This window comes from Mustela nivalis (genome assembly GCF_964662115.1).
Source record: "Mustela nivalis genome assembly, chromosome: 17".
Taxonomy (NCBI): domain Eukaryota; kingdom Metazoa; phylum Chordata; class Mammalia; order Carnivora; family Mustelidae; genus Mustela; species Mustela nivalis.
Window position 1 is genome coordinate 44,781,703 of NC_139036.1, and position 22,231 is coordinate 44,803,933.

General features: G+C 50.4%; 3 protein-coding genes and 1 long non-coding RNA gene across 12 annotated transcripts; 2 read left to right on the forward strand and 2 right to left on the reverse strand.

Moving 5' to 3' along the window:
- The first annotated feature begins 377 nt into the window (after positions 1-377).
- On the forward strand, positions 378-8,963 carry ACBD4 (acyl-CoA binding domain containing 4). Of its 9 annotated transcripts, none has more exons than XM_082706401.1 (10): positions 378-454; positions 837-966; positions 1,233-1,353; positions 1,424-1,508; positions 1,799-1,919; positions 2,170-2,256; positions 2,573-2,643; positions 2,733-2,811; positions 3,388-3,518; positions 8,812-8,963. In XM_082706401.1, exons 2-10 carry the CDS (start codon positions 879-881, stop codon positions 8,857-8,859), a joined length of 831 nt encoding a protein of 276 aa, XP_082562527.1. In that variant the 5' UTR covers positions 378-454; positions 837-878; the 3' UTR covers positions 8,860-8,963. The 9 variants fall into 9 exon arrangements, with proteins under 9 accessions (XP_082562527.1, XP_082562529.1, XP_082562522.1 ...); XM_082706403.1 differs by having other exon boundaries at positions 2,736-2,811; XM_082706396.1 differs by lacking the exon at positions 8,812-8,963 and adding an exon at positions 6,142-6,874.
- On the reverse strand, positions 4,125-8,723 carry LOC309852199 (uncharacterized protein; the record flags this gene model as incomplete). The annotated part of the gene is made up of 3 exons (XM_082708496.1): positions 4,125-6,340; positions 6,835-7,788; positions 8,712-8,723. The coding sequence occupies 2 exons, from the start codon at positions 8,721-8,723 to the stop codon at positions 6,874-6,876; spliced, it is 927 nt and encodes a 308-aa protein (XP_082564622.1). The 3' UTR covers positions 4,125-6,340; positions 6,835-6,873.
- An 834-nt stretch (positions 8,964-9,797) lies between the features above and the next one.
- Positions 9,798-13,019, forward strand: HEXIM1 (HEXIM P-TEFb complex subunit 1). The gene has a single exon (XM_082706414.1). The coding sequence runs from the start codon at positions 11,556-11,558 to the stop codon at positions 12,633-12,635; it is 1,080 nt and encodes a 359-aa protein (XP_082562540.1). The 5' UTR covers positions 9,798-11,555; the 3' UTR covers positions 12,636-13,019.
- A 1,035-nt stretch (positions 13,020-14,054) lies between these two features.
- Positions 14,055-22,184, reverse strand: LOC309851317. Its single transcript, XR_014304716.1, has 3 exons — positions 21,698-22,184; positions 16,787-16,918; positions 14,055-15,209 (listed from the first exon to the last, which is right to left on the reverse strand). It is a non-coding gene; the product is annotated as an uncharacterized lncRNA (long non-coding RNA).
- Between the last annotated feature and the right edge of the window lie 47 nt (positions 22,185-22,231).

The window sequence follows — 22,231 nt, forward strand, 5'->3', positions numbered from 1 at the left end:
CTCCAGGACCCCCTCTTCTTCCAGGGCATGACTCCCTTATTTTTATCCCAAACGCCTAGAAGGGCCTGAGGAACTCAGTTGGGTGGGTCGGTTCTGCAGGTCCTGGGTTCAGCTGAACGACGCAGGCTTCCACCAGGGGGCGCGAGGACTCTGCGTCGTTTTACTATGTCCACCAGGTGGCGCCTCCTCCCGCCTATGGTCCCCACAAGGTTGGGGAGCCGGCCCGCGGATACGCCTCGGCTGATTGGGAAACGCACAGCTAAACTATTTGCATAATCTTGAAAGGACAACGCTGAGTGGTTGGGGTATAGTAAAAGAAGCTGAAACGGGCTTTCTCATTGGTTTAAATTTCCCCCCTGCGTCCACATCCCGGTCAGATTGGGCCGGGAGGTCAGTCGGAAGCCTCCGACTAGTGGCGACAAAGGACCTAAGTCCGGGTAGTGGGCGCTGCAGGGTGAGTGCCTGACAGCCGAGCGGCTGGGGTAGGGGACCCCAGGGCAGAGCGGGTGGGGGACCAGAGAGGGAGACTGTTGACCCCGCCCTGACTTCTCTTGGCTTGCCCATTCTCCTGTTTAGGAGTTGGAGAAGTGCATCTACGGAGGGAGGGACAGAGACCCGTGGCACCTGCCTCCACCCACCCACCAGGGTCCTCTCCGCCCACTCTGGCCCCACCCACGCTCCCCTGGGGTTGGGAAAGTAGCCTTCTCAGACCTCCCGGGGTGTCTCACTCAGGTCTAGAGCTTAACTCGCCCCGTTGGAAAGTGATCAGTGGCGTCCGGAGGTGTGTGCCAGAGTGGACCGTGGAGGTCTGCTCACACGGAGGCTTGTTCTTGCAGAATCACTCAAAAGTGGGTCCCCTGAGCTCGGAGCCACTGGGTATGGGTACCGAGAATGAAAGCCCAGAACCGGACTACCAGAAACAGTTTCAGGCCGCTGTCCGTGTCATTCAGAACCTGCCTAAGAATGGTGAGGGTACGGGGACTTGCCTTTGGGGGTCTACAAGATTGGGGTCCCTGCAGTTGATGCAGATAAGTACGTGACTGGGCTACTCTGGGGATCTCATCTCGCCATCTCTGCCCATTACAAGGGTGGTTCTCCCCCAACCTCCAAAAGTGTTGGAGCTGGGAGTGGCCCCAGGTCTGTCTCCACTCTCTTGGAGTTAGGGGTGCTGTCTCTACTCTCTTAGAGTTAGGGGTGATGCTCTGCCTTCTACTTCCCACCCTCCTGCCTAGGCTCTTACCGCCCGTCCTACGAAGAGATGCTGAGATTCTACAGCTACTACAAGCAAGCTACCATGGGACCCTGCCTGGTCCCCCGGCCCGGGTTCTGGGACCCAATTGGACGCTATAAGTGGTGAGCTCCCTACCGGCAGGGCAAACAAGCCTCAGCTGCCAACCAGCCTCTCACAGCTCTCTGCCCTCAGGGATGCCTGGAACAGCCTGGGCAAGATGAGCAGGGAGGAGGCCATGTCTGCCTACATCACTGAGATGAAGCTGGTGGCACAGAAGGTAGGGAAAGGCCTCGGGCTTCTTTCTGTCCCCGAGGTCCCAGCTAGGTGGCCTGTCTTCTGCCCTTCTGGGGCTGACCCCCATTATGTTTCCTGTACATTGACACACCTGTAGGAATTCCCACGTTCGTGCTCTGTCCCCAGTCCTGCCTGTCTCTGGTCCCTGACTGGGCACAGGGTGGAGGGGCATGACAGGGCAGGAGCAGGGCAGAGGAGATCCAGCTCAAGGGGGGATAGGAGGACAGTGGTAGGAGGGACCAGCCCCTACCCAACAGACCTCCTCCCCCACAGGTGATCGACACAGTGCCCCTGGGCGAGGTGGCAGAGGACATGTTTGCTTACTTCGAGCCCTTGTACCAGGTGATCCCTGATATGCCGAGGCCCCCGGAAACCTTCCTGAGAAGGGTCACAGGTCAGGCCTCCAGGCTGTGAGCACCACAAGTGCTGAGTGAACTTCCCCAGGTCCAGGCGGAGGGGGCTGCTGCTCAGTTGGAGGGGGATTTGAGGGCAGAGGGCCCCAGGTGATGTCCCTGTAGGGAGTCCAACCAGTGCCTCTGATAGAGTGGGTCTCAGAGCTCATGACGGATGGGGAGCAGGGGCCAGTCTCAGTGGGAGGCACCAGACTCTTCCCACCCCCACCTCTGGGTGCTGTGTCTCAGCAGGCTGGAGAGAGCAGGCCCTGAATGGAGATGTTGGGGCTGCCCCTGAGCCTCCCTGCCTCCCCAGGGAACCAGCACCCCCAAGTCCAGGTCAGTGCTTGGGCAGGAGGTGCAGAGAGCCAAACCAAGAACAGAGGTGGGTGGGGGGCTTTCAATGGGGTGGGTAAGGGGAGGAGGCTGGGTGCCACACCCCATGCCCACAGATACTGAGACCTGCTGTCCGTGCAAAGGCCCAGGGGCAGGTTCTGGGATTCCACTTCCGGGACCTCGCTCCTGGGACCCATCTCTGCGTCTTGTGGCAGTGTCTCTAGTGTGCCCTGGACATGTGCCTCTGTCCCATCGCACACCCCTCTCCTTCTTCCATGGCCTCCCTTTTGTCATTAATTTTACCTCTCTCCCTTCCCAGAGTCCCAGTCACCTAGGGACCTGGACTCTGAGGTTTTCTGTGATTCCTTGGAGCAGCTGGAGCCTGAGCTGGTGAGATGACCCCTGGTTCCCTGCCTTCCCCACCCCACTGTCCCCCCGGCTGCTCGACCCCCACCCTGGCATCTTGTGCCTCATCTCAGCAGGTGTGGACAGAGCAGAAGGAAGCCCCTGAAGGACAGACTGACACCCGGAACAGCTCCAGGATCTGTGCAGAGAGAGGTGAGCCCTTGCCAACCCTTCACCCCCTTCTGCCTCTCCCTCTGGTTCTGGCTTTCCCCTGACTGCCCTCTTGGGGCAGAGGTCAAAGTCTGGCACTGGGCATTTGCCAAACAGCCAGACACCAGCCTGGATGGGCAAAGTCCCTGCCCGGCCCCCTCTCTGTGTCCTCTTCCCATGTGAGACTGTCAAAGGACAGTGATTTTTGTTTTATCTCCTTCTAGAACTTCCAGTGTGGCATGCCTCTTAAGGGGCACTTTCATAAATATTATCTTCTTTATTCCTCTGAGTAAGCCGCCCTGTGAAGGCAATGTCCTCTTCCCCTAATTTTCAGATGACAGAATGAGGTTCAGAGAAGTTTCTGGCTTACCCAAAGTCACACAGCTAAGTGGCAGTGCTGGGATTTAAACCCGTGGGAACCTGTTACTCAGCCACTCGGATGGACTTTATAAGAGGGGCACTTTCCAAGGGATTGCTCTCTAGTATTACTTTGCCCCAGACCTGCCCTGCCCTGCCACCATCCTGTACCTAGCTGAGTTGCTTCCTGAGTCCCCTTCCTTGTGTGTCTGTGCTGGGCAGAGGGCAGCATGCTGGGGCCCCAGGAACTGGACACGTGGCTGGTGGGGACAGTTCGGGCACTGCAAGAAAGCATGCAGGACGTCCAGGCGAGACTGCAGAGCCTGGAGAGCATGTCTGGCCTCCCGAAGCAGGTGAGCTTCCCCCAAGGCCCAGGGCATGATTGAGGCAGAATGCCGTGGGTCTCTACTCCAGGGCCCTCTTGGAGCCACTTCCGTCTTTTTGTCCTAACTCCCCAGCTGCCCACATCTCTGACTTCTGCAGAGAGTGGTGTGGCTTGTGTGTTATCACAGGCAGCACAGTCCAGGGGACTGGAAAGGAGAGTGGGAAGGGCCCTACTTTCCTGCTCTTACCTCCCTCTGCCGGAAGAGCAACTGACCAGGAGGTCTAATTGCAACAGTCTGGAAAGCCAGGATGTGCCTGCTGTTTGCACGGGGGCTAGAGGTCCCTGTTATCCCTTTGTCAGGACCCAGATTTAGGGTTTGCTCCCAAACAATTCAGCCCGTGCACCCCTCCCTTTCTCCCCTCTACTTCTAGATCTGCTTGCCCCTTACACCTGGGCTCCGGGGCACCTGCACCATCAGCTCCCTGAGCCCTTACTGAGTGCCAAACACAGGACTTAACATTATCTCATTTAACCCACACAACCCGATGAACTAGGTTTGCTTTTCATCTCCCTTTTACAGGAGAGAAAACGGAATCTAATAATAATCCAGCCTAGAGGAACCTCACAGAGCTGCTGTGAGGGTTAAATGAGATAATGCCCCCCCACCACCACTCCTCCCCAGGAAGGTCGTCTCCAATGGGCTCCACTGTATACTATTACCATTATTATTAACACCAAGTGATGGAGCTGGGAGTCGCCCCAGGTCTGTCTCCCTCGGAAGCCGGGACTCACCGTGGACTCCGAGTGGGCCTGTTCTTGAGACGCCTGGGGTCATGGGGGCAGGAGACTGATGAATTGCTGGAAGTGCGGGTTCACCTGAGTGACCCCTGACCCCCTTGACACCGTGGGTGGCAGCCAGGGGGTAGGGATTTTGCCTCAGATTCACCTTTCAAGGCCCACCCCTTCGAGGCCTTCTCATTAATATGACCTTTATTTAGCTAATTTTACATGCCGAAGATTTTAAAGACTTCCACCCCAAAAGAGCTGGTTTTCCAGCTCTAAAAATAAGAACATTCTACTACCTAGCCCAAACGACAACGATTTAGCACACCCAAGCCCTTCATACCATCAAATCCTTGCTCCAAACTGAAATCTCCCCAGTAGTCCCGAAATGGCCTTTGCCAGCTGCTCTGTCCGTCCAGTCCCCGGGGGGCACGTGCTGCAATGGGCTCCTCTGTCCTTTAAGATTCCTTTCATCTACACCTGCCCTGCTTCCTTGCTACTGACTTATCAGGTCTGGGCCAGTGCTGTGGTCCTGGAGAATGTTCCTTTTTGGGTCTTTCCGATGACATCCTCATGGCTGGCTAAGTTTACGTGACCAGATTATGTCAGATGTGATGTTCTTCACATCAGGGGGACACAGGTGTGGATGTCCTGCCATGAATGATTCTCACATGGACCACTCGCATGGATGAAGGGGTGAGAGTTGGGTCCCATCACTGTTGGAGCCAAGGAAATGTCCAGCTCCCCCATTCACTCCACTGGCCCTGCGATCTTTGACAATTGATGGATAATCCTTGCCTGGATCAATAATTTATTCGGGCAAAAACATACTGACTTTTAAATTCTATTCTTCTTTTTTTTTTTTTTTAAGATTTTATTTATTTATTTGAGAAAGAGAGAGTGGGAGAGAGCATGAGAGGGGAGAAGGTCAGGGGGAGAAGCTGACTCCGTGTGGAGCTGGGAGCCCAATGTGGGAGTCGATCCCGGGAGTCCGGGATCATGACCTGAGCCAAAGGCAGTTGCTTAACCAACTGAGCCACCCAGGCGTCCTTATTATTCCTTTATCGTATCTTAGGTGTCACTTTTCTATAGTGTGTCATCCAGGATTTCCCTGAAGCTCAGTGCCTTATGGAAAGGCAGAATAAAGGCTTAATTCTTCCTTTTTAATTACCTATTTTAAAGTGAGGAGTTGATTTAACGGCTACCTCAATAGTGACAAATTTCCAACTTTCTCTTTGCATATCATTACGGACTAATGGATTTTAAAGATTCAGTATTTCAATCAACAGAAATTAATTCTTTGAGATGCTTACATTGTCACAATTTTGGTCAATGGAGACCCTTTCAAGCTGGATCCTACGTTCTCATAACGTGACCTCATTAATCTTTAAAAGCTTCCTTGCTTTCTGGTACAAGATGTCCCACATTCACCTCGACCTTCCCTGCTCCAGACCTGGAATTAGCCACTTCTCCAAGGAGTCCTGGCTCTTTTTAGCAGAGAATTATATTGAGAAACGAAAATCTGAGCACCGTTTGAAATATGTGGTACATCCTTTATCATATTGGGCATTCAAGCCATACGAACAGTGGCCCGGAAGAGACAACCTAGAAGCCAGTCTCTCCGGCACCTGGGATTGTCCTGGGAGGAGGATGTGGGAGGGAACTGGAGGTCGGCTGTCAGGGACCCACTAGGAACTGCAGGATTTCTGCAGATTTGGGTGTAGTGCCTGCTTTGCTCCAGTTCTTACAATCTTAGGGAGGCAGGTCCCCCAGACGAAGCTCCCACTTAGTTCTGGAAGCAGGTTCCTCAAGAGGCCCCAGTCGGTGCTGAAGCCTGGGCTGGCCCCTGACTCCCTCCCTCTTGGCAGCAGAGGACCCCGCCCAGTGCCCGGCCATGGCCCTTCAGGCTCTCGGGTCCCACGCTGCTCTTCTTCCTCCTGTGGCCCTTCATCGTCCAGTGGCTCTTCCGACAGTTTCGGACCCAGAAGAGGTGACTCTCAGTGGAAGGGTCTCTGCAGCCAACTGAGGTGGCTATGAGCCCCCTGTCCTGCTGTGCCCTGAGCCTTCCTAGGGTTTAGGAGAGGAACAGCATTAACTCTGTCCCCCCAACCAGTGTTTGCCTACGCACCGCTCCCGTATTGGGCGGGGAGCGGGGGGCATTTAAGAGCCCATCCTCCCCCGCAACTTCACACAGACGCGTTTCCCCTCCCACCCAAACACCCGGGTTCCCGGGGGAGGGTGTGGGAGTGGTGCACGTCCCCGCTTCAGGGTTGGCCGTGACTCGGGGGCGGGGCTGCCCGGTCTCAGCCTCTGCCCTCCCCTCCCTCTGGGTCACCTGACTCTTCTCCCACCCCAGTTTCTCCCGGTGGAGGGCCAGCTCTTGGGCGAGTTGGGACTTGGGCTGGGACCTGTGAGAATGATTGGCTGAGAGGCTGAGGGAGGGAGGCCAGGAGGCCCGGCCGAGTTGGGGGGGGAGGGGAGGGAAGTGAGCTCCGTTTTGCCGGCCTCCCTCCCCCTGCGCGCACACACACTCAGGACATCTTCATGGAAGATTCACTTACAAATGAATGTTTCACTAAATAAAATAAGACCTTAATCTTCTACTGTCTGGGTCCCCATGGAGTGAGGCCGGAAGCCGGGTCCGGGCGCGTAAGGCACAAGCCTCTTCCCTGCCTTTCCCCTAGTGCCCCCAGGACAGTCCCGAGAGTCCTGCTCGGGAGCCGGGAACACAGGGGCCCGGGGCCGAGGGGGGCAGGGGTGGAGAGCGGGCGGAGCGGCCGAGGGAGGGGCGCGCGGCCCTCCGCTGTCACCGGGGGTGGGGCCAAGGCACGGCTCCGCCCCGCGCCCAGCAGAGCAGGGTAGTGCGGAGGAGAGGGAGGCCATCCCCGCCCGGAGAGAAGGGCGGCTGCTCGTTGTCCCGAGCGCGGGCCGCCGGCATGGGGCCCCGGGCCCCCCGCCCCGGAAGTGCCCACCGCCCGCTTCCCCTTCCACAGCTGCTCGCTCCCGGTGCCCCCGCCCGTGACCTCCGCGCTCAGGCTTTCCCAGGGAACTTTCTGGAAGGCCAAGACCCAGCGGGGGCCTAGTCCCCGCCCCGCCCTGGGGAGTGGGGGCGGGGCTGGGCGCGGGAGCCCCCGTCGAGATGGGCAGAGCGCCCGCGTGGGCACAGACTGTGGGTGCCGCCGGCTGCTCGGGTTCCGCTTATTTTTCTCACCGCCTTGCGGGCCTTGGTCTCCCTGTGGTCTGCGACAGCCCTGTCGCTCCCTTTCCCCTTTCGCCCTGCTACCCTCCCACCCCCCAGCAGTGGCCCGTATTCGGTTAATCCGCCACTCTGAGCGCCTTCTAGTTTCAGCGCGGGAGAGGCCTCTGGCCAAGGGCCCCAACAGCAGAGGGCCACAGCAGCGCCTTGGGCCCCTGCAGCTGCCACCGCCAGGGCCCCAGGACCTCCCTCCCCCTGATGAGGAAGAAACAGTTCTGAAAGCCCCTTCTTGGAGACCCTTAAACTCCTGAGTTCCCGTCTATCTGCCCCTAGCCCCTGGCCTTGACCGCTACCAAGGCTGGCTATCATTTGATCCACTGGAAGCCTCAGTCACTCTGTCAGTGCTCCTCTCAAGGTGGGGAGGGCGTCCCCACCTTGACACCAGCCCAGGTGCTCTATGGTCCGGTCCAGGGGCAGAGAGACTGAATAAACCCTTGTGTTACAGATGGAGCAAGAGAGGGGCCAAAGTGATGCTGGGGATGCAGGAATGGGTACACTAGCTGTGGGACTTGGGGCAAGATCCTTAACTGTTCTGAACCTGGGTTGCCTTGTTTGTGAAATAAGGATGAAGATTATCATTAAGGCAGTCCTGGGTTTTTTGTTTTAATATTTTATTTGTCAGAGAGAGCACAAGCAGGGAGAGCAGCAGGCAAACGGAAAAACAGGCTCCCCAAGCAGGGAGCCCCATGCAGGACTCAGTCCCAGGATCCTTGGGATCATGACCTGACTGGAAGGCAGACACAACTGACTGAGCCACCCAGGCGTGCCCATATCATGTAAAATGCTTGGCAATGGGTTAAAACTCAGCTATTATCAAGGTGCCTGGCCTCTTGTTTGACGGAATTCTAGAATTCCACAACCTATCACTCTGCCCACCATTCCCCACATGTGACAGATGAGCCCTCTCCAGTAAACTGAGGGTGGCTGGGCTCAGCTGTACCTCTCAATCCCCCTGAATGAGGGTACCCAGGAGTCCTCTAGGAGTTAAAGAGATCTCTGACTCCCATTCAAGTTCTCTGCAAAACCTCTTTTCCTCAGGGAGCTCTCAGTGTGAGGGGCAGCTCTTGCTCACAGGACTGACTGATGAAGGAGGACAAAGAACAGCAGCGTTTTCCAGATGCAGGGAGTTCTTGGAAGCCCAGAAACTGGAGTGGTCAATTTCAAAACAGTTGGCATTCTTGCTTGCTTCTCCATTGGGGCATACGCATCACCACTTCCCCATGAAACCACTCCTGAGTTCTGGATGAGTCCTTTCTTTGGACACCGTGTTTGTTCTTTACAGAATGCCCTTCTTCATGCTACTGGGCCTGAAAACCCTTCATCCTTCTGAGGAAGCCAAGAAGACATGTCCCCCACGAATCCTGTCCACAATTCCCAACTCCTGAGCAGCTTGGTTCACAAGGTCTTTGCCAGGATTTTCTTCATTTGTCATTTTGGCTCAGAGTAGTTTAATGGCCTGTCCATGAGCAGCAAGGATGGCATTTTATTCATCATTGTTTATTCCTAACAAATGTTTACTAAATGAAGAAATGAGGGCTTTAACTAAGCTAAAGCTGTTGGAAATGGAAAGGAACTAATTCCTAAGTTCTTGAGAAAAATAATTTTTTTGTGAAAGAAAAATAACTCAAGGGTCACAAAGGCCTTCATTCTAGCAAGAATGGCCACTTAGTTGTCATGTGACCTTGGACAAGTCACTTCATTTCTCATAGTCTCAGAGATTTCTTATCTCTAAAATGGAGACAATCATTCCTACCCTCACTCACTGGGCTGTGGTGGGGTCAAGTGATCCTGCGTAAAGAATTGTTGTACGTTAGAAAGAGGTCTGAATGTAAGATGTTGCTATTAAGAAATATGAATGGGTCACGGGTGTGTGGCAAGAGGGAGAGTCTGTTACTACACTGAGATTTTAGGCCTAAATGAGTAGAGCAGAGTTTGGGCTGCTACTCCAGGACCCTGTTCTCCAGGTTGGAGCTTGGAATCTGGAGAATTTTCTCAAGGAGACTATGTCACCTTCCCTATCCCATGAGTCTACCCCCAAAGTCCTGGGCCAGCATTCCCCTGCCCTCATTTCTAGGCAAGACCTCCTCTTTGGGGAAGCGTCTGGTTCCGTTCCCTCCCAGTGCTGCCCAGCGCCAATTGATGAAGAGCCCTTCTCTCTTGGCTAGCCATGGCTGATTATTTAAACTCAGGATTAATTTTGAACCTTCTCCCCCGCCTCCCCCCAAAGAGGTCCATCAGCGGGCCCAGACTGTCTTGTCCGAGCTCAGGAAATGTTCCCAGTCAGCTCGGAAGTGAAGAGACCAAGTAAGCCCCAGGAGGCCATTTTCTTAGAGGGAAGCTGAAGCCCTGGGGGCGAGGCTTCCCACCCCAGGTCTTCTGAGAGCCCCAGGTGCACCCTGCGCTTCCTGAATCCCCACCCAGGCAAGAGGCTCGGTCACGGCCCACCGGCCCACCGTTTTGCACTGGTCCTCGGGCGGCCGCGGCCCTGAAAAAGAAGGCCTGGGCTGGGGCTCGGCCACTTTGTCCAGCGGTCCCAAGGCCAGAGGATGTAAGTCACCCGGGACTCGAACCTGCCTTCTCATCCTCCGAGGCCTAGTCCGAGGTTGCTGCGCTAATGCAGTCACGCTGTCCCTTTAAGGCGGCACTTTTTATTCTTCATTTGTTTACTTCTTCATACGCATACAAAATGCGTTCACAATATCCTTCCGCAAATGTCAGCCCCAGGCATTAACTACACACATCTTGCAGCCCATTCCTGTAATCTTAAGAATCGAGAGTTATTAGCCAAAGGCCAACATCTCTCTTTATAGGATTTAATCTTCTTTTACACTGTAGGGACTACTTTTTAGGGATAAACCATTTTTGCTTTAGCTAACAAATGTTTATAACCTTCGGAACACTTCCGCTGAGGAAAGAATACGATAATACCCTTTAAAACGCACCTTTTCATAAAAATATTCTGTGTAGGCCCCCAGAGGCCATCGAATCTTCTCGTATTCCTGAAGCAGAATGGTATGGCCCAAAGCCCGCCCCATCTTCTCTGCGATTGGCTTTCCTTCTTCGGCGAGACGTGCGACTCCTGGCCAATGGTCACCCACGTTTCTCTAGCGAGGGCTATGAGATAGAAGGAGGCGGCCTGGAAGTCGCCCCCTGCGCGTTCTGGGATTGGCTACGTTGCACGGCGCGCTAGGACGGCGGGCCTGAGGGATGGGAACTACGACTCCCAGCTTCCTGACCTGGGGACTCCGTTACGCATGCGCATGGGCGGGGCGGACAGGCTTCTATATAAAAGGGGCGCAGAGGGCTTGGAGACAGCAGTTGGAAGTTGGCAGGTGGAGAGGCAGGTTGGGAGGGGAAGTTGGGGGGAGGAGGCGGAAGAGTTGCTGTCGGAGGGGGGAGGAGGGAGGGAGGAAAAGAGGAGGAGGCGGTGGAGATCTGAGCAGAGCCGAGCATCGAGCCAAGGGGGAGATGAGTTTGTCTGTCCTCAGCTGAGGCTCCGGCCGGGCCTAGGGAACTGGGAGCTCGGGTTGGAGCGACACCCGTGGAAGTGGGAGGAGGTGGCTCTGGGACTTTAACCCCTTGTGGGCTCTGCGGCAGGGGATTTAACCCTTTGTGGATTCGGCCCTCGGAGGCAGCGTCATCGGGTAGTTTTAACCCTTTCGGGGCTGGGTTTAACCCGTTGGACTTAACCTCATCTCCTCGCCCACCAACTCCTCGATTGTGGGGGCGCTCTGCGGAGAGGCTTGAGGTCCACCCCCTTTGCACATTACGTACTGTTACTGCTGCTGCACCCCTTTGGACCCGCTAGCTGGCCGCGCTGTGGGCACTTAACCCTTTACTGACTTGAACTCTCCCAAGTTGCAATTGGAGTTTGTTTACAGAAGGACTGGCTAAAGGCGTCATTGCAGGAATTACAGACCGAAGAGGACTCTGCTGGACATTTTTAAAAGGAAAGGAAACCTTCTCTTCTCCTTAAGGACTTACAGCCAAAATTTTTCAAACTTCGAGAAGAGGACTCTATTAGCCATGGCCGAGCCACTCTTGTCAGAATACCAGCACCAGCCTCAAACTAGCAACTGTACAGGTGCTGTTGCTCTTCATGATGAGCGGAACCCCGATCGCCCCCCAGGAGCGGAGGAGCGGGTGCCCGAGGAGGACAGTAGGTGGCAATCGAGAGCGTCCCCCCAGTTGGGTGGCCGTCCGGGGCAGGAGGGGGAAGGGAGCTTGGAGCCGCAGCCGCCTCCCCTGCAGACCCTGGTCCGTCCAGAACCTAGCTGTCCGCAAGCAGGCAAGAAGGGCCAGAATGGGGACGACTTGTCCGCTAGCGGAGCCCCCCCGCCGGAGGCTGCGGGGGAACCGAGGCCCGAGGCCGAGTCTCTCGCCCAGCCTTGTCATGATTCCGAGGCCAACAAGTTGGGGGCTCCTGCTGCAGGGGGCGAGGAGGCGTGGGGACAGCAGCAGAGACAGCTGGGCAAGAAAAAGCATAGGAGACGCCCCTCCAAGAAGAAGCGGCATTGGAAACCGTACTACAAGCTGACCTGGGAAGAGAAGAAAAAGTTCGACGAGAAACAGAGCTTGCGAGCTTCAAGGATTCGAGCTGAGATGTTCGCCAAGGGTCAGCCTGTCGCACCCTATAACACAACGCAGTTCCTCATGGATGATCACGACCAGGAGGAGCCGGATCTCAAAACCGGTCTCTACCCTAAGCGGGCCGCTGCCAAATCCGACGACACCAGCGACGAGGACTTCATGGAAGAAGCGGGCGAGGAGGATGGGGGCAGCGACGGGATGGGAGGAGACGGCAGCGAGTTTCTGCAGCGGGACTTCTCGGAGACCTACGAGCGGTACCACGCGGAGAGTCTGCAGAACATGAGCAAGCAGGAGCTCATCAAGGAGTACTTGGAGCTGGAGAAGTGCCTCTCGCGCATGGAGGACGAGAATAACCGGCTGCGGTTGGAAAGCAAGCGGCTGGGCGGCGACGACGCGCGTGTTCGGGAGCTGGAGCTAGAGCTGGACCGGCTGCGCGCCGAGAACCTCCAGCTGCTGACGGAGAACGAACTGCACCGGCAGCAGGAGCGAGCGCCGCTGTCCAAGTTTGGGGACTAGACTGAAACTTTTTTGGGGGAGGGGGCAAAGGGGACTTTTTACAGTGATGGAATGTAACATTATACACATGTGTATATAAGACAGTGGACCTTTTTATGACAATAATCAGAAGAGAAAATCCCCCCCGGCTTTGGTTGGTTTGGTAAATTTAGCTATGATGTAGCTTGCGTGCTTTTCTCCTGTTCTTTAATTATGTGAAACTGAAGGGTTGCTTTTCTGTTTTCCTTTTTAGAAGTTTTTTTTTTTTAAATGTGTAAGTAACTTGACCAAGTTATAATGCATTTTTCTGTTAAAAATCCCCTCCTTAAACGGAGCTATGGTGGCCAAAATTGAGAACAATTAAATTCGTTCTAGCTATAATAAATTTAATATTTGTAAATGTAACATAGTTTCAGTGTGATTTCTAGAGCTAATTCAAAATTGTGCTGACTTATTTTAAGTGATTGCATTGGGGGGTAAAGAAATCATTAAATTTGTTAGTTTGCAAAAAATCTTTAATGGGACAATTTTCAATTTGCTGATTTTCCTCTTCAGTGGGTTTTAGTATGTTAAATATACAGTTCAGGCAAAATATAAAGATTAATTATCTTCAAAACTTAAGTGTGCTCACTTTCTAGTGCCTTGGTTTTCTTTTTTGATGCTAGAGAAACCAGTGTTGGGTGTTTGGGGAGCAAAGTGGCTAAAATCAGAAGCTTAAAATTTAATTCTGCTTCTCAACAGCCATTTGAAAGTCTATTAACAAAACTGTAAACCTAATTTGGCAGTCTGTTAGGTTAGACAACTGACAGTCTCATTTCATTCCTACAAATAGGTTTTTAGTGATTCCTTCACTTTCCCAACAAAGCTGGAACAAGTTTCTGTATGTCTGAAAAAGGCTCTTGGTAACCCCCTTGCATTTCTATGCAAGCAATGGTTGGATAAAATTGTGTGGCAGTTCTTTATTAAGACATTCAGAGGTAGGGAGTATTGGGTTTACAGGGGAAATGGTTGTTTGGGGCATTCCAAGGACTTACCCTAATTATCTAATACTTAAGTGCCCCCTACACTTAAAAAACAAACAAACAAACAAACAAACAATGTTTGGGGCATTCCAAGGACTTACCCTAATTATCTAATACTTAAGTGCCCCCTACACTTAAAAAACAAACAAACAAACAAACAAAACAAAACAAAACAAAACAAAAAACCCAAACCAGAACAGAAGCTGTCTACCTTTTCATGAGGGTCAAACCAAAATTAGAAATTCCGCCCCCCCACTCACTGCAAATCAAATGTGAAGCTTCTGGTTGAGGAGCTAAATTAAGTCCTTATGGGACAAGTGGGAACCCTGTACATTCATTCATTCTCTGTGCAGCCACTAGTCCCACTCTCCTAATAGCTGCTTAGGGTCTGGAATACTTCCATTTTTGAAAATGCAGGGAGACCCTGGGAATTAATTTCTGCCCCCAAATCAAAATAATAAGAAATCAAGGTTGTTGGCAGACAATCTCTCCTTTGCAGTCCTGCCTGTCATTCCCTTGTGGTATATTTAATAAACTATCTCCTTTAAAAAAAGTAGGATTACTCCTTCCTCATTATGGCTAATCTAGCCCATCTCCACCCACCCTGTGTCAGTGTTTCCCTAGGGCAAATGCATTGCTCGTGTCCTTAGTACAGGGGTTCCTTAACTTGGGGCCTTAGAATCTAGAGGGGACCTTGGGATTTATGAACCCAAGTCTGTGTAGACTGGGTCATATGTACATTTTTCTGGGGGTGAGGGTTCATGAGAATCCTGAGACTTTGTCAAACTCCTTTAGGTTAAGAACATCTGCAGGGAAGAGGTGGGGGGGGGGCTGTGGAGGATGGGGCACAAAACTCCCACTGGAAAGCTTGCTTTTGTATCTAAATGGAATAGTGGAGGTGGCAGGAACTTCAGGAGTGAAATGCACCTTATGATTCATAAGCATTCACAAATCAATGAATCAAGGGGAATTATGCCGGCTAAGAACTGACTCAGGGCCTTCAGAGCTGAACTAAACTGGTCCTATTCTGGCAGATGGTCCACTGAAGACAATGTATGATCGATTTTTCTTTCGGCCTAAAAATTACATTAAATGTCTATTTTGAAATAGTTTTCTTCGTGTTTTTAATTTTCCTTCTGCTATGACATCATGCAGTAATCCCAGAAACACGGCTGCTTGGTGGAACAGCAGCAACACTGCCCTCTGGCTTTATATGCAGAGAAGCCTCATTTTGACTGCACTACAGGATGCGGCAGTGATCACCTCTGACTGCAGAACTTATTAGTAAGATGGACTTAAGTTTCCCCCACTGTCAGTCTTAAAAACACTCTATACGTACATTTGTCATCAGGAAAAAAAGTATGTTTTACTCTCAGGAGACAAATTCGGTCTAGTCTTTAAAAATATAGAAATAGTGGGGCGCCCGGGTGGCTCAGTGGGTTAAAGCCTCCGCCTTCGCCTCAGGTCATGATCTTGGTGTCCTGGGATCGAGCACAGCATCGGGCTCTCTGCTTGGCGGGGAGCCTGCTTCTTCCTCTCTCTCTGCCTGCCTCTCTGCCTACTTGGGATATCTCTGTCAAATAAATAAATAAAATCTTAAAAAATATATATTTATAGTTTCAAGTAACTCACAAATGACTTTGATTTACCTTGAGATAGGCAAATTTTTGAACTTTGCTTCCAAAGGCACTTTATACTTATGTTCTTAGAATGATAAGGTTTGTATGAAATTTCAGTTTTCTATTAACACTTTCTACATTGAAACACCTGAGTAGCATACTGCTCTCAGGATAGAGAAGACTCTGCATTACTTATATTAACAGTGTGTGTGGGGGGGCAGGCTGTGATGACGATGATCCTCAAATCACTTGAGGATCTCTAACCTTTCACTAAAGTCCTTTCCACCAAACATTTTAACTGGGCTGCTCAAAAGACCATGCTTACACATTAGCAATTTCATTTTGTTCCCCTTCTCATCCTAGAGAGCCTGGGTATCCAGTCAGGGCAAAGTGCTTCCTAACCTTTGAGACGGACGGCTGAAAAGCTTAATCCTTTGAGCAAGGAAAACTTTTGGGGGGCTAGCCTAGAAGATAAAGTGCCCTTGGGAATCCTCCTATCCTGTTGGTGGGAATGCAAGCTGGTGTAACCACTCTGGAAACCAGTACGGAGGTTCCTCAAATGTTGAAAACAGAGCTACCCTATGACCCAGCAATCCCACTACCGGGTATTTACCCCAAAGATACAAATGTAGTGACCCAAAGGGGCACATGCACCTGAATGTTTATAGCAGCAATGTCCACAATAGCCAACTATGGAAAGAACCTAGATGTCCATCAACAGATGAATGGATAAGAAAGATGTGTGGATGTGTGTGTGTGTGCGTGTACACACACACACACACACACACACACACACACACACACACACACACAGAAGTACTATGCAGCCATCAAAAGAAATGAAATCTTGCCATTTGCAATGATGTGGATGGAACTAGTGGGTATTATGCTGAGTGAAATGAATCAATCAGAGAAAGAATTATCATATGATTTCCCTGATATGAGGAATTTGAGAGGCAGGATGGAGGGGGTTGTTGGGGGGTAGGGAAGGAGAAAACGAAACAAGATGGGATCAGGAGGGAGACAAACCATAAGAGACTCTTATCTCATGAAACAAACTGAGGGTTGCTGGGGGGAGCAGGGGAGGGAGAGGGTGGATGGGTTATGGACACTGAGGAGGAGGCTATGTGCTACGATGAGTGCTGTGCAATGTGTAAGCCTGATGATTCACACACCTGTACCCCTGGGGCAAATAATACATTATATGTTAATTAAAAAAAAAAAAAAAGAAATAAAGTGGTCCTTGGGAGACAGGGACCTTCAGATCTGTTTTTGGGAAAGCCAGGGAGGCCCGGATTGGTTTAATTCAGAAAAAATAGACTGGCAGAAGGGAGAGGGGCTGTGCAGGGAGGGTGGGGGTGTCCTGGGTGGCTCAGTCAGTTAAGCATCTGTCTCAGGTCATGATCCCAGGGTTCTGGGATCAAACCCTACATCAGACTCCCTGCTCTCCCCCAACTCCCCCTGCTTGTGTGCTCTGTCAAATAAAATCTTTTTAAAAAATAGACAAGGTAGGGGTGCCTGGGTGACTCACTGGGTTAAGTCTCTGCCTTCGGCTCAGGTCATGATGTCAGGGTCCTGGGACTGGGGCCCGCACTGGGCTCTCTGCTCAGCGGGGAGACTGCTTCCCCTGCCCCCTGCCTGTTTCTCTGCCTACTTGTGATCTCTGTCAAATAAAATGTTTTAAAAAAATAGACATGGTATTTCTAAAGACAGAAAACCTAAAAATTAGGCTGGTTTAGGAGTAAAAAAAAAACAGGGTCCTAGTCGTATCTTTGACACATACTAGCAGTGGAACCCTGGAAACAACCGAGCCTCATTCTTCATCACCAAAATGTCGCTGTGGTTACTTTACAAAATGGCTATCAGCATTAAACAAGACACCATGAAAGTGTGTCATGCAAAAGTAAGCTACCATTGACATAATTATTATTTTCTTTTTTTTTAGTAATCTCTACACCCAATATGGGGCTCAAACCCATAACCCCAAGAGTCACCTGCTCCACTAACTCAGCTAGCCCCTATTGTTTAAGACCAGAGCAGTTGCCCATTTGATTGTTTTTTTTTTTTAAATATTTTATTTATTTATTTAACAGAGAGAGATCACAAGTAGACAGAGAGGCAGGCAGAGAGAGAGAGAGAGGGAAGCAGGCTCCCTGCTGAGCAGAAAGCCCGATGAGGGACTCGATCCCAGGACCCTGAGATCATGACTTGAGCCAAAGGCAGCAGCCTAACCCACTGAGCCACCCAGGCACCCTGACTGGTGTTTTAAATTTCCCTTCATCCAGAGTAAAATTAAAATCCTTCACTTGGGAAAATGTAAATAAATATGCTTTACCCTAGTTACTTCAAAAGTTATAGAAAAAAAAGAGTAACAAAAGAGGGAATCCATAGAAAAGTAAAAAACAAAACAAATCAAAACCAAAAACACACCCAAAAAACAAAACCACAACCAAAGAGTTCACCTTCGGGAAATCAAGCGCTAGCTGTATTTAGTGAAACATCAGGTAACGCACCACAGGATTCCCCCCGGCTACTCACATCCAGAACAGGTAGCAACAAATATTCATGACATTGTGATGGCAAAATTGGCTTGAGCTGAGATAGTACTTGTACCCAAGTACACTTGCGTTTATGAGGTCGGTTTTTTGAAATTATTTTTCAAATTTTACAAGAACACTGGAATAAAATTCTACTTTACTATTCTTTCTCACATAAGGTGTAGATGGTTGATGCTAAAAATGAAGAATTTTTAAATTAAAGAAAATGTCAAATTCAGGCCCTGAACACAGTGAATCTGCTGACCAGAAGGGTAAAAATTATAATTTGCAAGAGTGACAGAATATATAGTCTAGGAGGCAAAGATTCGATCTTGAGCCAGTTGTCTTTGAATACTGGAAAGCTTACCACCTCATTCCACTTCTTGTTGAAAAAAACAAAGGAGTTTAGACAGATCAATACTTAAGCTCTCACAAATCCTCCTGAATAAACTTCTTGAGTTTTCTTTAGAGGTGGTTCAATTACGACAAATGATGTATCAACAAGGTCAAGGGCAGAAATAATCCTACTAGTTTACTGATAACAACCTCTGGCACACTCACACAATTCTTTCAAATGGTTGAGCTGCTGGTAAGTTTTTTGAAACTGCTGGTGTGATCTCTTAATCTTAACACTGCACCAGGAGCAGTTACATTTGGCCTAAAAGTTTTTTTAAGAGGAAAATTCAGAAAGAAATTGTACTTTCATTCTTCATATTCTATTTCACACATCCACTGACTTTGTTTGAAGTGTTAAAAAGCCCTGGGTTTCCAGTGAGCAAAAAGGTTATTCCTGAAGGAAAATGTAGGAACTCCAGTGGCCCATGCACAAGTGTATCTGAGAAAAGGACAGCATCACTACTCTTGTGACATATTCAGTAGAACTTGTGCTAGCCTCCAGAGAGAGGAGGACATCAATCTTAAGTCTGAAGCCTGTTTAAACACAGCATTCTGTAGACCTGGGTAACTCCAGTACAACTGGTAGGCAAAGGCAGGAAACCAAACTGGAGGATGGAAAGGAACATCTAAGAAGTTAGTTAGTTCTACTGTCCTCTCTAGTTATTTCTAAAAGTGTTCTTAACAAAATGGCAAATGTGAGTAATTTAAAAGAAAATTCAAAGAGAAAGATGGTGAGAGCTAAACACAATAAAAAAAAAAAAAACTGGTTAACTATGGAAATCAAATCAAGAAGCAAGATCTTCATCCTGAAGAGGACTGCTGCAAAGAATCAATCCTACCAGTCAATGAATCCTGTTCTCACAGAGGCCCCAGGCCCCAGGAGTTGGCCATCAGGGTCAAACATCCAGGACTTCGTAGCAACAACTGCTTGGTACCCTAAGAAACTGTCCAGTTGGATGGCCACCCTTTGTGCTGCCAAGGGCAACCAAAGCCATCTTTCAGTAAGGCAGGCCTCTCAAATGCCCCCAAAATAATCTCTGAAGCAGAAGTTCTAGCTTCCCAAATAATGAAGTTTTGTTAACTAAATGTTTACACAGCTACTGAAAAGCAGTTACCTCTCAAGGTGTTTATGTGGAGGGTAGCATTGATATTATTTTCAAATCAGGGAACTAAGGCATAGTTTGCAGACTGTCATAAACCCCAAAGGAACTCATCTGAAAGGAGATAGCTCAGAAGAAAGTTGAAGGTCTGGTTGAACATTAGATAAACAACAGACTCAGCAACAAAATGACCAGTTTGGACTCATCTTCAGGATTTGGCCCCTGGCCAAGCCAATCAAGTCAGTGGTAGCACACAAAGAAACAGAACTTGGGAGTTCCTAACTTCCAGGCCTGTGTTTTGCTCAGAAGAGAACCAAGGGAGCATTCATAACCTGGGTTTATTCCCAGCTTTCCTTATCAAGGACTGGAAAAGGCTGCGGCTCAACCTTTCATCTTTATAAATGAGCAACACATTTCTGCATCTGGCATGGTATTCACCTAGTAGCATCCAAAGGTTTAACTACATTACTTCACAAGAGTCTGGGATCCTCCTCCATTAAACAGAAGAACCACAAGGATAAATCTTTAAAACGCCTTTCAGCTCCTAATACTGTTTAACTTAACTCCCACCAAGCTAATGTCAGCTTCTCCTAACTCATCTTCTCTTGATCTGAATAAGTGTAAAATTAACATGACATAAGCCAAAAGTCAACCTACAGTATGAATCAAGTGTACTGCATCTTGTGGTTCAAGTTTTGGATTAAGAAATCAAGTCAAGGGGCACCTGGGTGGCTCAGTGGGTTAAAGCCTCTGCCTTCCGCTCAGGTCATGATCCCAGGGTCCTGGGATATAGCCCCGTGTCTGGCTATCTGCTCAGCAGGGAGCCTGCTTCCCTTCCTCTCTCTGCCTACTTGTGATCTCTGTCAAATAAATAAATAAAATCTCAAAAAAAAAAAAAAAAAAGAAAAAGAAAAAAAGAAAGAAAGAAAGAAAGAAACCAAGTCAATGGTGACCATATTTTCACAATCCAGTTGCAAGACTTTTTCTGAGACCATCTGAAGTAGGGGGAGACTATACATAAGGTTATGGAATTGTCATTTACAACTTGAAAAAAATTATTAATAGGAGGAGGGCAGCTTCGGTTCTCAAAAACCTTTCAAGGTTCTTGCTAATAAAGCCAAAGGCTCAGGAATGTGACCATGTGTGACTGGCAATGAGATTCATCACGAGGTACCCTCAAAGGTAAAGTTCACTACTCAGTCCACTCTGCCTACCTGAGCGTAATTTTACTGACATTTTAGCAATGAAATAATTAAGATATCCCTAAACTGTATGTAAAGCTCTCTGAAGTTAGATTTTGAGCAGAAAACAAGATGGTTTAATCTGTAATTCAAGAAAATAATTTCACATCAAACTTCAATCCTTAAGCTGCTACAGCTGTTAATATAAGGTTGAGTGTTTATTTTTTTTCAAAGCATGTCTCCCTCACCTCCGAAACACTATAAATATGAAGTAGCTCAAAACTGCAATTTCCATCTTGGTAACATCTGGGATCCACAGAAGTGATTTTTCAATTACTTGGAAATTCAAAATAGAGGTTCCCTAGTAACAATGCACCGGTGACCAAGTCTCCCCATTTTGTTTAGTTTGTGGGAGAAAAGTTCTTTAAACTGGAAAGAATTTGTAGTCTTATAAAGATTACGTTAAAATTAGTTCGTTTTTTCCTCTAGGGAGAGCAGCCATTTCTCCAAAAGTTTTGGTAAAAGTCATGGCTCAGATTTCAAAACGCACACAGATGTTCCTGAAGCATCCGAAATGGGCCACTCCATTTTTATTCCCAGCCCACGACCCCTCGGTTATTTTATGGCCACCCCACCCCACACCCTGTAAAGGGCAAAAACTCAACCCCTCTTTGGTGGAAACTTTCAAGAGAAGTGTCAACAGCACATTTTTGGAGTTTCCCAAATGGGCTGGGGACGTGCCAGGTCAGGTCGTTCGGAGAATCAGGGCTGGAAAGAAATCTTGAGGGCAAGAGCCCTCAGAGATTTCCAAGCTTTGGGCTTCTGAAGGTTTCCACGAGCCTCTTATCTACCTAGTTCCAGGGGGAATTAGTGGTTGCTACTGTAGGAAGGAGGCTGTTCCTTCTCGAAGCCCGGGCCGCGGGACGGCCCTGGTGTATACGGGAGGATATGGGAAAGGGGGGGAGCGCACCCGGCTCTCTGCCCTCGGGGCCTCCTGCTGTTTGCCACGCCAGAAGGACGCGGGGCCGGAGCTGGGCCCTCCGCCCTCCCCCGCGGCGACACTCTTTGGAATCTGGCGTCGCCCCCACCTCGCCCGTCGAAGCGGAGACCCCGCAACGCTGGGCCCCGCCGCCATACCCAGGCCGCATGGGGGTGGGGAAAGAAGTTGGCAAAGCTCGGCCTCAGGATCTGCGCCCCCCGCGTAAAGAGCAGAGGGGAGTCGTTTCACCTGGTCTCTCCCCAACTGGGGTCTCGGGGAACACGCGGTAATTGCCCAAAACCCCGCCGTCTGTGCGAGGAGAGGCTGCGGGGCTGCCGGGACGGTTTGAGGGCAGGGCCCGGCCGGGAAGACTCCAACCTTCACCCACCCCCGGTCCCCGGTCCCACTCCCCGCCGTCACCCGGCGCCACCACTTCAAGCAGCGCACTTGGCCCGGCCTCTCCCCGCGCCCGGACCACCCCCCACGGGGTGCTCTCACTGCGCAGCGAGTCCCTCCGCTGCCTCCTCCCAGCCCAAAATGGCGGCGGCGGCCACCGATCCTTCTCGTCGCCTTCCTCTAGGCCGAGGATCCCTCCGCACCCACAGCCCCGCCCCTCTCAGCCGGATCTATTTTCTGCCCCGTAAAGATTAACGCCATCAATGAACTCTTTAATTGATCTCGGAAGGCGGGTTTTGTTGTGCTTCCGCACAGCTAATCATTGATGAAAGTGAAAATATTGGCAGGCGATTTGACCAATCAAAGAAGGCATCGGTGAGCGCGGGA

Bases quoted from the DNA above. Each gene is read 5' to 3' on its own strand.
- HEXIM1 (XM_082706414.1), top strand. From the start codon at position 11,556: ATGGCCGAGCCACTCTTGTCAGAATACCAGCACCAGCCTCAAACTAGC.
- ACBD4 (XM_082706396.1), top strand. From the start codon at position 879: ATGGGTACCGAGAATGAAAGCCCAGAACCGGACTACCAGAAACAGTTT. The intron at 967-1,232 runs GTGAGGGTACGG...CCTCCTGCCTAG, and splicing joins TCAGAACCTGCCTAAGAATG to GCTCTTACCGCCCGTCCTAC. The intron at 3,519-6,141 runs GTGAGCTTCCCC...CCCTCTTGGCAG, and splicing joins TGTCTGGCCTCCCGAAGCAG to CAGAGGACCCCGCCCAGTGC.